Source organism: Neofelis nebulosa, chromosome 11 (genome assembly GCF_028018385.1).
Source record: "Neofelis nebulosa isolate mNeoNeb1 chromosome 11, mNeoNeb1.pri, whole genome shotgun sequence".
Lineage (NCBI taxonomy): Eukaryota > Metazoa > Chordata > Mammalia > Carnivora > Felidae > Neofelis > Neofelis nebulosa.
This window is the reverse complement of record NC_080792.1, coordinates 77,014,132-77,028,327: the sequence shown is the minus strand read 5'-3', so window position 1 is coordinate 77,028,327 and position 14,196 is coordinate 77,014,132. Positions and strand designations below refer to the sequence as shown.

The 14,196-nt window shown below is 59.2% G+C and overlaps 1 protein-coding gene across 4 annotated transcripts in view; it reads left to right on the top strand.

The window, feature by feature from the left end:
- FAM222A (family with sequence similarity 222 member A) overlaps positions 1-7,786 on the top strand; it is a 55,686-nt gene extending 47,900 nt beyond the window's left edge. For 3 of the 4 annotated variants that reach the window (XM_058691015.1, XM_058691016.1, XM_058691017.1), the window contains one exon: positions 5,239-7,786. In XM_058691015.1, coding sequence (XP_058546998.1) covers positions 5,239-6,521 — 1,283 coding nt within the window. In that variant the 3' untranslated portion in view covers positions 6,522-7,786. Of the gene's footprint in view, positions 1-1,294; positions 1,761-5,238 lie in introns of those variants that run through there. The other variant, XM_058691014.1, reaches the window with a different exon arrangement.
- The last annotated feature ends 6,410 nt before the right edge of the window (positions 7,787-14,196 follow it).

Here is a 14,196-nt window from a genome sequence, read left to right as displayed (position 1 = left end):
CCAAGGCACCGACACAGAGCCACCTCGGGCTCCAGGCGAAGCCACGCCGCAATGACCCAGCCACACAACATCGTGTCTGCCGCACTCTGTTCAGTAGAATGGAGATGCCCAGTTACTTCCTGTTCGAGTGAAGGAAGAGCGGCCTCCGCGATTTGTGGGAGGAGTCGGAGAATTCGTGGACGTGTTCTAAAACTACCACACCCACTCTATCCTTGTTTCCGGGGCTGGTTGCTGCCTGACTCGACGTATAGGATTGTCGCCCCACGAGACTGTCGGCTCCATGAGGGCAGGGACTCTGCCTGGGCTTTGGTTACTGCTGCTTTTCCCAGGCCCTGCATAGTGCCTGCATAGACGAGGGCCCAGGAAGCATCTGGTGGATGCGGGGCTGAGGAGAGGCTTCTGAGAGGCAGCTCTCCACGAGGCTGTCCGCTTGGCTTAGTTCCTTCCAAGTGTCATGACTGGCAGTGAACAGGGGCCCCCAGGCTGGATGGGTCCGTCTGGGCACAGCGTCATCATTCATTGAGACGTTCCTGAGCACCTACTATGTGTCCTGTAGACACCGGGGACTCCGCAGTGAGCAAGCCAGCTCAGGGAGCCCGAGTCTGGTGGGGGAGAAGGACAAGTCCCCGGCACGTGGTGACCAAGCCCAGGCACTGATGGAGCCCAGCTGGGGGGACCCGAGAAGGCAGGGAGGGAGTAGCACTGAAAAGAGGCCCTGGGATCCCCCAACAGGCCCCCTCCCCTGCCACCCGTTAACCCTGTGAGCGCTCTTCCCACGTCCCCCATCCTCACCACTGCTTAGAAGCCCACCAGAGACAGCCGGCTCGGTTGGTGCCATCTGTGAGGCCTTTTTTGTGTCATCACAATGGCCACACGGGGCTGTGCAAGAGCACTGAACTGGTGGCTGGGCCCCCCTCCAGGAACCCTGGTGGGAAAAGCTGGGTGTGAGGCACCCAGGGTGGCTCAGGAGAAAGCCCTTCAGGAACAAGGCACAAGGCAGGGGCTGCGGCAGCCACAGCCTCAGCACAACTGGGCCAGGTTTGGGACCGGGGACTCTGGTGACCTGCAGGGGCACACCCATGCCCCCACCCAAAGGCACTCCCATTCAAGACACCGGAGAGCCCTGAGCACATGCCGGGCGAGACCCGCTCAGGGCCGCGGGCTGGCAGGCCCTAGCAGCCAGCCAAGGGCAGGGGTGAGAGCTGCCGGGCCTGTGACCTCTAACGGCTCACCTCCTGCCTCTCGGAGCCTCCGGGCTGACTCCGGGGTCCCTCCTTTGGATTATTCCTACCCCCCCCCCCCCAGTTCTATGGAAGAGGGAGAGCCTCTCGAGTGTCCTGGCTTCACGGGGGCCTGCCTCGTGAGGCGAGCGTTATGAAGACTTGGAAGGAAGACACGCCGGGTCTAGTCTCAGCACCGCCCCTTGCCCGTGGCGTGGTCTTAGGAAGCTCTGAGGTCATACCCTCATCTGTAGAACAGGGGCCTCTGCTAATTATCTGTTGCTGTGTAGCCGGTGACTTCAGAACTTAGCAGCTTGAGACCTGGACAGACGTGTGTTCTCGCTCATGGTCTGTGATTAGGGATTCAGGAGAGGCTTAACTGGGTAGTTCTGCTCTGTGTCTTCCATGAAGCTGCAATCAGGATGCTGGCCGGGACCGTACTCATCCGAGGGCTCGACCGGGGCTGCCTCGCATGGCTGTGGGTGGGAGACCCCCGTTCATCTCCCCCGTGGGCCGCTTCCCCCGCAGCAAGCGATCCGGGTGAGTGAGGAGGAAGCCACAGCGCCTCCGTGATCTGGCCCTGGCTGGGTCCACAGGACCTCACGGGTCACCTGGGTCAGCCCCACTTGGGGGCGGGGGGGAGCAGCACCCGGGCATGAGTACCAAGAGGTGATAGTGATGCAGAGGGGTGTGGCACATCTTGGTGGCTGTCTGCTGAATGCTTTGACTCGTCTGCTGCCTCATCTGTAAAGTGGGGACCACCGCTCACTTCTGAGTGGTCAGGTGCTCCAAATGAGACGTCAAGAAAAGCCGTAGGCCCAGAGTCTAGCGCACGCTCCGTGCTCACCAGAGGGCAGGCTCCATCCACTCCCCCAAGTGCTGCAGGGACCAGCCCACCCTCCTGGAGCCCTGATGGCCAGCAGGGGGGCAGATGGGCTCCTCATTTCAGTGAATGGGAACCAGTAACAGGCAGTACTTATTCCCAACCCCCCACCCCCCGCCCCGCTCTCTTCTTCTTCTTAAAGGTTTTAAACACCTAATTTATTCCATCCATTAGATAGATTTTGTAGATTTAATCATTTTCACAGTTGGTGGCTCATTGGATACTCAAGATAAACTCCAAATGAAAGTATAATGGTGAGGACAAATGAGTTTTCACACCACAATGGCAGAAACCTGCTTGGGAAGAGGGTTTAAGAGGAACAAAAATACATACAGATATAATTTTTTTTCCCCGGCAGCCGCTTTTGCTGACTATAGTAGGTTACCACAGTTAATTTCACCAGTTTTGTTCATCTGTAAAATTGCATAAAAGTGACATTTTTGTGCTCATTATAGCAACTGCTGATTTATGGCTGGTAAATGAAGAGCTGGTCCCTTTTTTGCGGGACTCTCCGAGCGGCGCTAAGTGCCCATGAAATTGCTTGTATAATGTAGTTTAAATCCAATCTCAGAGAAAGATTCCCCCGTTGGCCAAAGTGACATTTCCATTCTCCACACTGAGTTTATTTTAGGCCACTTAGGGAGGGGGCTGCCCCAGGCAGGGTCAGGATGGGGGCCTGTGGCCAGCCAGGGGTCAGCTCCACCTGCCCGGCCCCGAATTGGGCCCGAGGGATGAAGGGGCACTCCCCTAGTCTCCTTGGCATGCTGAGTGCCGCCTGCCTCTTCCCTGCCTGCTGCCCTGCCCAGGTCAGACCACATTCCTGCACCTTAGGGCAGAAGGGAATGACCTTTGCAACACGCATGTGTGCCCCACCCCTCCCCTGCCCTGCCCTGCCCTGCGGCGAGGAGGCCCCTTTGCACTGGCCCCCTGCCCTCCCAGGCCGCCTGTCTCTCCTCTTCCACACGCCTGATCCGGGCTTCTGCTCTCATTCCACATTATTTACAGTTCCTCACTCAGGACATGCTTCCTCACCTCTGGACCTCTGCCTGTGCTGTTTCTTCTGCCTGAAATATGTTGCTCTCCCCTCTCCTCACCCCTTTTGACATCGCCTTCACTGGGATGCCCTTTCTTCCAGAAAGCTGTCTCGCTTTCCAGAGCCCCGCTGGGTGAGGCCCCCACCCCATCCCCAAATGCCTTAGCCTTCCCATCACAGCACGTGTCTTGCTCCGACCGACCGGCTGTGAGCCCAACAAGGGGCTCAGGGGCGAGGCTCTGGATGGATGGGATGTGGGGCGAGACCTTCAAGGGATGGGCAGGTGGGGTCTGCACTCCACCCCAGCCACAGTGCCAGGACCCCCCGGGCTGGTCAGAAGGAAGGGCAGCCCGAGCCCCTGCCCCTCCGCCCCCAGGAAGGCCCGCATCCCAAGCAGATGGGGAGGGCGTCAACACTCCCACTCGGAGAGCACCCGATGCTGCCCACACTCCACCATGCACAACTCATGAAAGTTCGCAGCCACCCTGGGAGGCAGCGTTCATGGCAGTATCACCTCCCATTTTACAGATGAGGAAACTGAGGCGCCCCATTCTCAAGTTCCCCCTGGGAGTCACCGGTGGGCCCCAAGGGTGTCATGGGACAGGAGAAAGGCAGTGTGCTGCGGAGACCTTGTAGGGAGGGGCCCCTCGCCCCAGGGCCTAGACAGGTGACCATCTCCCAACTCCGACTGTGTGTCTCACCCCCTTTGGCAGCCATCACTCCAGGCCACCCTGCACAACTGACACAATCATGATCCCCGGTTCACAGGTGGGGAGGCTCGGTCAGGCAAGCCACAAAGCCCCACAACCAGCCCACTCAGGACTCCACTCAGGCCAGCCAGCTCTAAAATCCAGAGACCTCCCATCTGTCTCCCACAGCCCGCCCCCGCCCCACCCTCCTTTCCCCACCTGGGGAGGGTCCTGGGCAGCACTGAGGAATGTCTCAGGCCCCAGGGAGGGGCTCTGGATGGAAGAGGGGGGTCTGCCCACCAGCAGCCCACCTCCCCCAGGACGGTGGCCGGTAGGACGGTCAGCCTGTCACACAAAGTGCAGCCTCCGGCCCCACAATGACAGCGTGCAGAAGAGGCAGTGGTTACCACCCTGGCCTTGTAGGTGACAGGCAGACTTGGGGATGGGACGGGCAGCCACTGTGGCTAAAACCCCTCCTCCCCTGCCTGCTGATCAAGGCAGGTCATGTGAGCAACCGACGAAAGCCAACGGAGCAGCTCCTGTCTGTCTCAGGCCTTGTGCTGGGCTCTGTTCACATAGCAACACATTTAACTATCCCATAGAGGTCAGCAGGTGGCCATCATCCCATTTTACATCCCATCCCACCAAGGGAGGCACAGAGAGGATGACGAAGAAATAGGAGGAAGGGCCTGTCACCAGTGTGGTGTGAAGACGGGGCGCCAAGCGTCAGTGAGGGTGCGGAGCCCCCGGAACTCCTGTGTTCCGCCGGGGGAGCGCGGCCCGGCACAGGCTCCTTGGCAAAGCGTGGGGCGTCTTCTCCTGAAGGTGCAGGTTCACCTGCCCCGAATCCCCGTCCCGGGCAAAGTCCCAAGAGAACTCACTGGGTACTCGCACACCAGGAAGCGTGGCAGTGTGTGTGTGTCAGCCCCAAACTGGAAACCACCCAAATGCCGTCAGCAGCAGGAAGGAGGAGTCCACACGAGGACCACACGGCCGTGAGGAAGCGCGAACCACGGCCACCTGAGTGAACCTCACAAAACACCTTGGGTGGCAGAGGCCGATGCGGCCGAGGACGCGTGGCGGGATTCCAGCCCGCGTGTACAGACGCTGCCATCGGAAGTCAGGACGGCTGTGCGCTTGGGCGGAGTCGCAGGCGACACTCTGGGGGGACCGGCAGTGACCCATCTCTCGGCTCAGCGTGTTCCGTCCGTGAAAGCTCAGCTTATGATGCATGCAGTTTGCTTTCTGTACCTTACACCCAAGGCGAAGCTCTGGGGTTTAGAAGGGACAAACGGAGGGGCGAGGGGGCAAATGGGGAACCAGAGGAGGGAGTGGCAGGGCTGTGGCCACACCGCCTCCCCGGGTCGCGGGGTCAGCCCTCACCTGTGCTTTCCTCTCCGCTTATCTCCGCAGGCGAGACGGCCGCCAGCTCCATGCATTCGTCCCGCTACCCGAGCCCGGCCGAGCTGGACGCCTATGCCGAGAAGGTGGCCAACAGCCCGCTGTCCATCAAGATCTTCCCCACCAACATCCGGGTGCCCCAGCACAAGCACCTGGGCCGCACGGTCAACGGCTATGACACCAGCGGCCAGCGCTACAGCCCCTACCCGCAGCACGCCGCCGGCTACCAGGGCCTGCTGGCCATTGTCAAGGCCGCCGTCTCCTCCTCCGGCAGCGCCGCGCCTGCCGGGCCTGCCAAAAGCGTGCTCAAGAGCGCCGAGGGCAAGCGGACCAAGCTGTCACCAGCTGCCGTGCAGGTGGGCATCGCGCCCTACCCGGCGCCCAGCACTCTGGGGCCCCTGGCCTACCCCAAGCCACCTGAGGCACCCGCCCCACCACCCGGCATGCCCGCGGCCGCCGCCACCGCCGCCTCCGTCATCCCCCTGCCTGGCCGCGGCCTGCCCCTGCCGCCTTCCAACCTGCCCTCCATCCACAGCATCCTCTACCAGCTCAACCAGCAGTGCCAGGCCCCGGGCGCCGCGCCTGCCGCCTGCCAGGCCGTAGCCGGTCCCCACCCCAGCCCGGCCAAGCACGGCCCCGTGCCCAGCTTCCCCGGCATGGCCTACTCGGCCGCTGCCGCCGGCCTGCCCGACTGCCGGAAAGGTGCCGAGCTGGGCCAGGGCGGCACGGCGGCCTCGACGTTGGCTGGGGCCACCAAGCCTGCAGGGTATGCCGACGGGGGCCTGGATTACCTGCTGTGGCCGCAGAAGCCGCCCCCACCCCCACCCCAGCCTCTGAGGGCCTACAGCGGCGGCACGGCGGCCAGCAAGTCCCCCGAGGCGTGCGGGGGGCGGGTGTACGAGCGGGCCAGCGGGTCGCCCCTCAGCTGCGCCATGGGGCTGCCCACCGGCTTCACCGTGGGCCAGTACTTCGCCGCCCCCTGGAACAGCGTGCTGGTGACTCCCACCAGCGATTGCTACAACCCGGCGGCGGCCGTGGCCGTCACGGAGCTGGGGCCGGGGGCGCCCCGGGAGCTGGCGGGCCCCCCCGTGGAGGCCCTCTCGGGCCTGCCCAGCAAGAGCGTGTGCAACACGGCCGTGCTGAGCAGCAGCCTGCAGTCGCTGGAGTATCTCATCAATGACATCCGGCCGCCCTGCATCAAGGAGCAGATGCTGGGCAAGGGCTACGAGACCGTGGCTGTGCCCCGGCTGCTCGACCACCAGCACGCCCACATCCGCCTGCCCGTCTACAGATAAGGCCTGCCCGGCGGACGCATGGACAGACGGACAGGGTGTCGAGCGGGAAGGCAGGCCGCAGAACAGGGTGGGCGGCGCACAGGGGCGCCCAGCCTCGCCCTGTGCCCGAGTGCCCGTGGGTGCCCACAGGGAAGCCGGGCGGGCTGCTGCCGTGCGGCCACCTGATGGGGAGTGGCGGGGCCACCTTTCTGCCCAAGGCCCCTCCCTGCTATCGGCTGCCCGAGGACACGGGGAGGGCCCAGGACCACCACTGACGTCCACCACTTCCTCCATCCAAGCTGGCAGAGGCAGGGAGAGAGAAACCACTTTAAAACAGGAATGGTTCTTTCTGGCTTTCCCAAGAGAGGGGCTCAGGCCACGGGGGGACACAGGAGGAAATGTGATGGTCCAGAGTCAGAGTGGGGTCAGAGCAGCCCCCAGGGGTCAGAGAGCTCCTCCCCCCATGGGCTCCCCGTCTCCTGGAAAAGGAGCAGAGAGGGGGTATAGGAAGTCACAGGGCCTACAGTGTCCCCCACTGGCCAATCCAAGTGAAGGCCACTCAGAGAGGCTCCAAGGACCACCAGTCCCCCTGCTCCTCCTCCTCTAGATTCTCCTTCCCTCCTCCCATCTCTTCCCCAAACAGAATTACACCCCCATCCCCACCCTCCAGACCCTGTACTACCACCGTCCCCTTTCTCTCCACATCTTACAGGGCTGCTGGGCACGGCTGTACAGGCTGTGCACCGCACAAGGGCACCTCGTCCAAGGAGACGGCATTTGCATCCTAGACGTGTATATTTATTACGGCAGTTTTCTGAATCTTGAGGAAGGGGCGCCATTTTCCTATTCGCACAAAGGCACCACAGGGGCTAACGGTGGGCCTGCCATCTTAGACGCCAGTCAGAGGGACCCTGCCCTGCCTTCCTCAGGGGTTCTCCTCAGAGCCAGTGAGAGGCAACCTACTGGTTTTAACTGGGAGACCCAATCCAACGCCTTTCCTGCAAGCTGCCCTCCAAGGCCCACCCCACACCACGGGGAGGCAGGCAAGGAGCCCCCTCTTCAGTCCCCAAGGCCCGAATTCCCCAAGTCCCGGCCCCTCTGGCACTCCGGAAGCGGTACTGTATCTCTCCAAGGCCTGTTCGAGCACTAAGTGCATTTACAAATCTCTGAGAATGTTTTTTTTTTATACTAAAATTGACCATTATATTCTACTGTGAGAAGTGCAGTCTGCACTATATTGTTTTAAAAACGAAGAGAAAGAAAAAAAAAGGAAAACACAGATGGTGTCTCAGCTGTGGAATTGTTTTGTTCTGTCCTCCCTCCCCCAGGAGTAAAACGGGCTGTCTCCCCCGCTGCCGACCGGGCTGGGAGCCCTGAGGAAGCAGGCCAGGAACCTCCTGGCACCCGCCGGCCACTCTGCATTCAGTGTTTCATTTCCTTTTCCAGCTCTTTCAAGGTAGACACCGTCATTTACCCCGTTGACATGTCCGCGCACAGGCGGAAGGCCACTGGGTCGTGGCCAGCGACCAGTCTACAGAGCGGCTGAGACGGAACCAAGCCCGGGCCCCTTGGCTCGTTCCCCGAATGGTGCCGAGGTGGTCTGGGGATGGTGTCTCCCTGCATCACGAAATGCCTTCCCAGCTTTTCCCCTGTGCCTGACCTGCTCCAGGCGTCCACGGGCCAGTATGGCCGTGGGCAGGCCAGAGTGGCTGTGGCAGTGACCTTCTCCCTGGCCAGCCCAGCACACACCCACTCCAGGCCCCGGCACCTGGAGATCTGCAGACCCCCCCACCCCGGGACACTTGGCATTCATCGGGCACCTAACTTTGTGCTGGGCACGTTCATACACACTGTCTCTCACTGGAGCCTCGCCACATCCTTGCAAGGTAGTAGGTGTCAGAGGAAGAAACCGAGGCTCAGAGATGTTAGGTGACCTGCCTAAGGTCACACAGCAATTCTGAAAAGTTGGGGTCTGGACCCCACAGCATGGACTCTTTTTCACATCCTGTCTCTGCCCTCTCCCCGGGCAGGGGAGCCCGCCATCCGGCCTGGGGGACCTGGGGAGCCCCCAGTTTGTTTTCGTTATTTTTTTTAAGTTTTTAAAATTTTTTTTTAAGTTTATTTATTTTTGAGAGGCAGAGCGAGCAGGGGAGAGGCAGAGAGAGGGATGGAGTTTGTGAAGCGGGCTGTGCGCTGACAGCAGAGAGCCGACACAGGGCCTGAACCCATGAACCATGAGATCATGACCTGAGCCCAAGTGGGACGCTTAACTGACTGAGCCCCCAGGAGCCCCACCCCCAGTTTGTTTGATGCAGGCCTCCCTTCCCATGCTCGGAGCCCCACCTGGGTGCCAGGACGGGACCCAGGCCCTTCTGCACATCACTGTCACGCCCTGGGGAGCCCCGGGGTCCTGCTGGTGACAAGCTGAGAAGGTACTGCCAGGCAGGCTGCTGGGGGTGATCATAAGTGGGAAGCCGAGAGCAGTTGACAGAGAGCTTTTCTGACCTCCCGAAATGGGAGTCTCACAGCAGCTGCATCAGGTACGTATGCAACAAAGTCATCCCATCTTACGGGATGAGAACGCACAACCCGAGGATGGCCTGGCGGACCGACAGGAGGGGAGCGTCAGGCCCCGCCCCCGGGCTCGGGCAGCCTCCGCCCTCACGCAGAGCTGCAGCCCGCCTGGGGCCGCGCAGTGCCGAGGAGGTCCCTGGAGGTGGGCAGCCCAGAAGGCCCAGACTCTGGAGTGAGCTAGAAGCAGGCTGGAGTTGGAGCTTTGCTCCTCCGAGTGACCCTGGACCAGCGAGGGAATTCAAGAACACGAAAGCTCCGTTCTGCAACTTGGAGAGGGGCAGAGAGACAGGGTCTAGGGCTAGATTCAGGGCTGGATGGCGGCCTGTGGCTCAGCTGTTCCCAGGGGCCACCTCCGCACCAACGTGATCTCCCGGTAGCCCAGGTCCCCACGTCCTGGGCCCACGGCCAGGGCATCAGGGGAGCACAAGAAGGCAAGCCTGGAGCCACCGGCCGAGACAGGTCCCTCCATTTGGAGATGCTGGAATGGCAGATTGAGCACCCGCCTCCTATCCGGGAAAGGCTCCACCTTTGTGGGGCGGGGCCTGCGCCGTGGGCGGTGGGGGCACGTGGCACAGACAGGCTGGGGCGGGCCCCAGGGTCCGGCTGGGGTTCTGGCCCTGCCCTAGTACCGGCTTCCCCCAGCGCCTTGGCCGGGCTCCTTCTTCCTAGGAGCTGAACTCGCTGAGCACGAAGAGCCTTCCAGAATCACCATGCTGACATGCCGCAGCCCTGCCCTTTATATCACCGCCTCGCAGTGCAGGCGACCACGACGTTACTATCGACGCTACAATCACCAAGGGCCCAGTCACCCCAGGCACACTGGTCACCAGGCTCGGTGCTAAACGGTGTTAGTCGCCACGACCATTCACGATACGGGTGCACGTCCCCATGTCCCAGGTGAGGCTAGTGACGCCCCCAAGGAGGGCAATCGCTTTGCCCGGCGTCAGCTGAGGCCGGAGGAGGGCGAAGCAGCTGGGATGGAACCCAGGCCTGTCTGACCTTCAGAGTCTGACCTCTGACCTGCCGCGCTTTGCGGAGAACAACAAACTACCACCAAGCCCCAGATGTGGCCCCCTGGGCTCCAGCACAAATGTCCAGCCTTGGGGCCCCCACTGCAGGCTGTAGGGTGTGGTGCTGGGTGAAGGGGCAGAGGGGACAATCTGCCCTCTGTCTGTCCCCCCCCTCCCCAACCAGAGCTGCAAGCCCTTCCCGGTCTCCAAGTCCCTCCTGGCGACCCCAGGCTCCTCCTGCTGTGGGCTCACACCCCTGAGAGCTGAACTGTCCCACGCGGTAGCCACACGTGGCTGGCACGGAACTTCGAGGATTATTAGCACTTACTTCATTAACAAGGGCTACAAGACCACCCCATCTTACAGACTCCAGAGCTGCCCGCGAGGGGCCTGAGAGCCTGGGCAAATATTTCAGTGGAGGGTCCGGTACGGGGGACACTCACCTTTCCGGGAAGCTCTGTGCTTTCTTGACCCATGTGCCAGCCTTCAGAGCCCCTCCCCACTTCTGGAGAGGGGAACCTGAGACCACGTCAACCCCTGAACTTGCCCCGCAGCGACCTCGAACCTACCGCTAGGGCTTCCAGCTGCGCCGAGACTCCGCCCCCACACGTGCACCCTGTCCCACTGCGCCTGCGCATCCCAGGCTCCCTTAAAGGGCCCTCGTGGTCCCACCCGCCCCCTGCGCGGGCCTGGAAGGTGGAGCCCAGCTAGGGGGGCGGGTGGACTGAGGGATTTCTGTTTAAATCACCAGCACGGCCAGCTCACTAGGACTGTGGTGGCGGGAGGGGAGGAGGCCGGGAAACTGGCTTCAGTAACTCTTCCACTCCATAGGTGACCCTGGGGGGACTTGTGTGGCCTCGATTCCAGATCTGTCAAAGGAGGTCGTGGCATCTGAAGGACGGGATGTCACCAGGTGATGTGTGATCAGAATGACAGGGCAAATGGGCCCTGTGAGAGGGACCTGCCTGAGGGCAGTGGGGTCTAGCGGTTAGAGGATCAGACAGACCTGGTTCCAAGGTTGACACTGCCCCTCATGAGCATGTGGCCTTTGGCAAGTGACCACCCCTCTCTGAGCTGCCTATTTCTCCACTGTAAAGAGACTGGTATTATCTAATTCAGTCACCAAGTCGCATTATCACCGTGTGCGGTTGAACATTAGGAAACAGGTGGCCAAGTCCCCTAGGGAACAGAATCCACTTTAGAGAAGATGCCCCCAAAGTTATGTGTGTTATTTCTGTCATCACCTACTCCAGCTGCTTTCACCTTGGAAAGTGCGTTTCCATGTAAAAAGAGGTCCAAAACAGATGCATCCCTCTCCCTCTACCTTGGAGATGCCCAAATCATATTAGCATATCAAAGGCTCTGAAAAGTCCTGCAGGCAAAGTATCCATCCTTTTAACCCAGCATTTCCCTAACTTTTTTTTAGTTCTTTTTTTAAATGTTTGTTTATTTTTAATTTTTTTTAAGTTTATTCATTTTTGAGAGGCAGAGACAGAGCGTGAGCGGGGGGGAGGAGCAGAGAAAGAGGGAGACACAGAATCCGAAGCAGACTCCAGGCTCGGAGCTGTCAGCACAGAGCCCGACGTGGGGCAAGAACTCACGAACTGCAAGATCATGACCTGAGCCAAAGTCGGATGCTTATTAATGTTTATTTATTTTTGAGAGAGAGAGAGAGAGAGAGAGAGAGAGAGAGACTAAGCATGAGCAGGGGAGGGGCAGAGAGAGAGAGGGAGACACAGATTCTGAAGCAGGCTCCGGGCTCTGAGCTGTCAGCACAGAGCCCGACGCGGGGCTCGAACCCACAAACTGTGAGACCATGACCTGAGCTGAAGTTGGATGCTCAACTGACTGAGCCACCCACGTGCCCCTATTTATTTTTGAGAGAGAGGGAGAGAGTCGCATTCGCGAGCCAGGGAGAAGCAGAGACAGAGAATCCCAAGCAGGCTCGAACTGTCAGTGTGGAGCCCAACGCGGGGCTCGAACTCATGAACTGTGAGATCATGACCTGAGCCAAAAACCAAGAGTCTGACGCTTCCGACTGAGCTGTCCAGGTGCCCTCCCTAGCTTTTTTGATCACCTAAGTTTTTGTTTCTATCCACTAATATCCCAAAGAACAAATACTTCAGGAAATACTGAGTCCTACCTCTTGTACTGCAATTAGGGAAACTAAGTCCTTCTCTCTGGTGATGTGCGGGTCTCAGTTTCCCCGGTTGCAGCACAAAGACTCCTAATGAATTTGTGGCAGAGCAACGGCTGGAATCCAACCCTGGCCTGGAGTCATTGGGCCTCAATTCTGGGGCCACCACATCCTAGTTGGTCTTTGTCCACTGTGTTGAGCTAGGCCCAAAGAGGGGAAAGGACCCCCAAGAAGAGACGGGAAGACTTCATTCGACAAGTGGGAGTGAGTACCCCTATTTTGAAAATGACAAAAGTGAGGTTCAGAGAGGGAAGGCAACTTGCCTGAGGGCACACAGCAACTAGGTGTAGACTCTCCCCAGGCAGATCTGGGCCACCTTCTCTCCTTCTCTCGTTGTTGGGAGGTGCGGGACTTCCTGAGTCTTACAGCCTGGGGACATACCCAATGGGGAGCTCAGCTAGGGGTTCTTTCCAACTAAATTGGCTGCTTCCAAGTTCCCTCTGGCCTCCTCTGAGGAGGCCCCCGGGTGTGACTACAGCGGCCCCTGGTGGCCAATCTCCAGGATCCGCAGTCCCACCCTGCTCCAGCCAAAGGCTGCTGTGTGGGATCCAGTGGATGCGTCCCAAACCGAGGGGGGCTAAGAGCAAGCGGGCCTCTCTGATGTCACTGAGCACCTGGATCTGGGCACCTGGATTCAAGTCCCAGTTCCACCCAAACTCCTCTGTCCTTTCCTGTTAGAAGCCATCACAGATGTTACCATGGAGAAATGGAATGTGCACGTGCTCTGGAAAGGCCAAAACACTAAGGGAAAAAAAAAAAAAATCCCGCCAACCTCCTAGAAGGGTTCTCCTCCTAAGACAGAGGGGGCAAATCCTGACTCCACCACATCTAAGCTGCGTGTTCTTAGGCAAGGGTGTTCACTTCATGGGGTCTCACTTTCTTCATCTGTAAAATGGTGATAAAAATGTATTCTGATTTGGGCAAAGTATCAAGAAACCCTGACTCGGTTGTTAAATGAGAAAGAAAAATGATCATCTCAAACAACCATAAGAAGCCTTAAGGTAGGGCGGCCCCAGGGTTGGTTAATTCAGCAGCTCGACGGTATCATCGAAGACCCTTTCTCATCCTTCTATTCCACTAAACCCCTTTATGGTCACAAAATGGCTGCTGCAGTTCCAGGCATCGCATCACAGACCTGAGAGTGCCCAGCAAAGGAGAAGACAGTGTCTTCCTAGGTTGCCCTTATTTTCCCAGAAGCCCCCTCTTCCTTCAGCAGACTTCTGTCTTATAGGTCAGAACTGGTTCACATGGCCATTCCTCTACCAATCCCTAGTAAGGGAAACAGAGTCACAGTGGTTGGCTCAGGGGAGCGCATGATCGGAGGAACAGAGTGAAGAACTCTGAACTAAACAGGTGCTGTGGAGAAAGAAGAGGGCATGTGACTCCTGGAAAGGCACCAAACACCTGTCTGTCAGTTCCCAAACATGGTTCCTGAGACGTGAATGCAGAACCCTGAGCACAACGCCTAACACTCCGTGTTCACCTGCTTCCTCCTTCCACCAGAAGATGCCGAGCCCGCTCTCCTTCCCTGGGCTTGGGTCTCCGCTGCCAGCACCCCTTCCATCCCGTCCTCTGCCTCCACCACTACCCCTACTTTTCACTTCAACTCATAAGCTTGGGCGAACAAAGATCTCCCCATTGTCCACGGTGGCTTTGAACTCCTGGAAAATAAAAGGTAGGGGGTGCTTGATTCTCATGCGAATGTTTTTACCAGGGAGCCAAAAATTGATAACAGTAGGAACAGGGGCCTGGAGTATTTAATGGCTCCGTCCAAACAACTGAAACGATCAGAACACACGGTCGTCTGGGCGAGGCGTGGAGACTGCCGGCTACGACATCATTACATTCGGAAATGTCAGACGCGTGCGTTCCGGGGAGATGAACAGTGTGGTTGAAAATGGCTTTTGATTTTTAA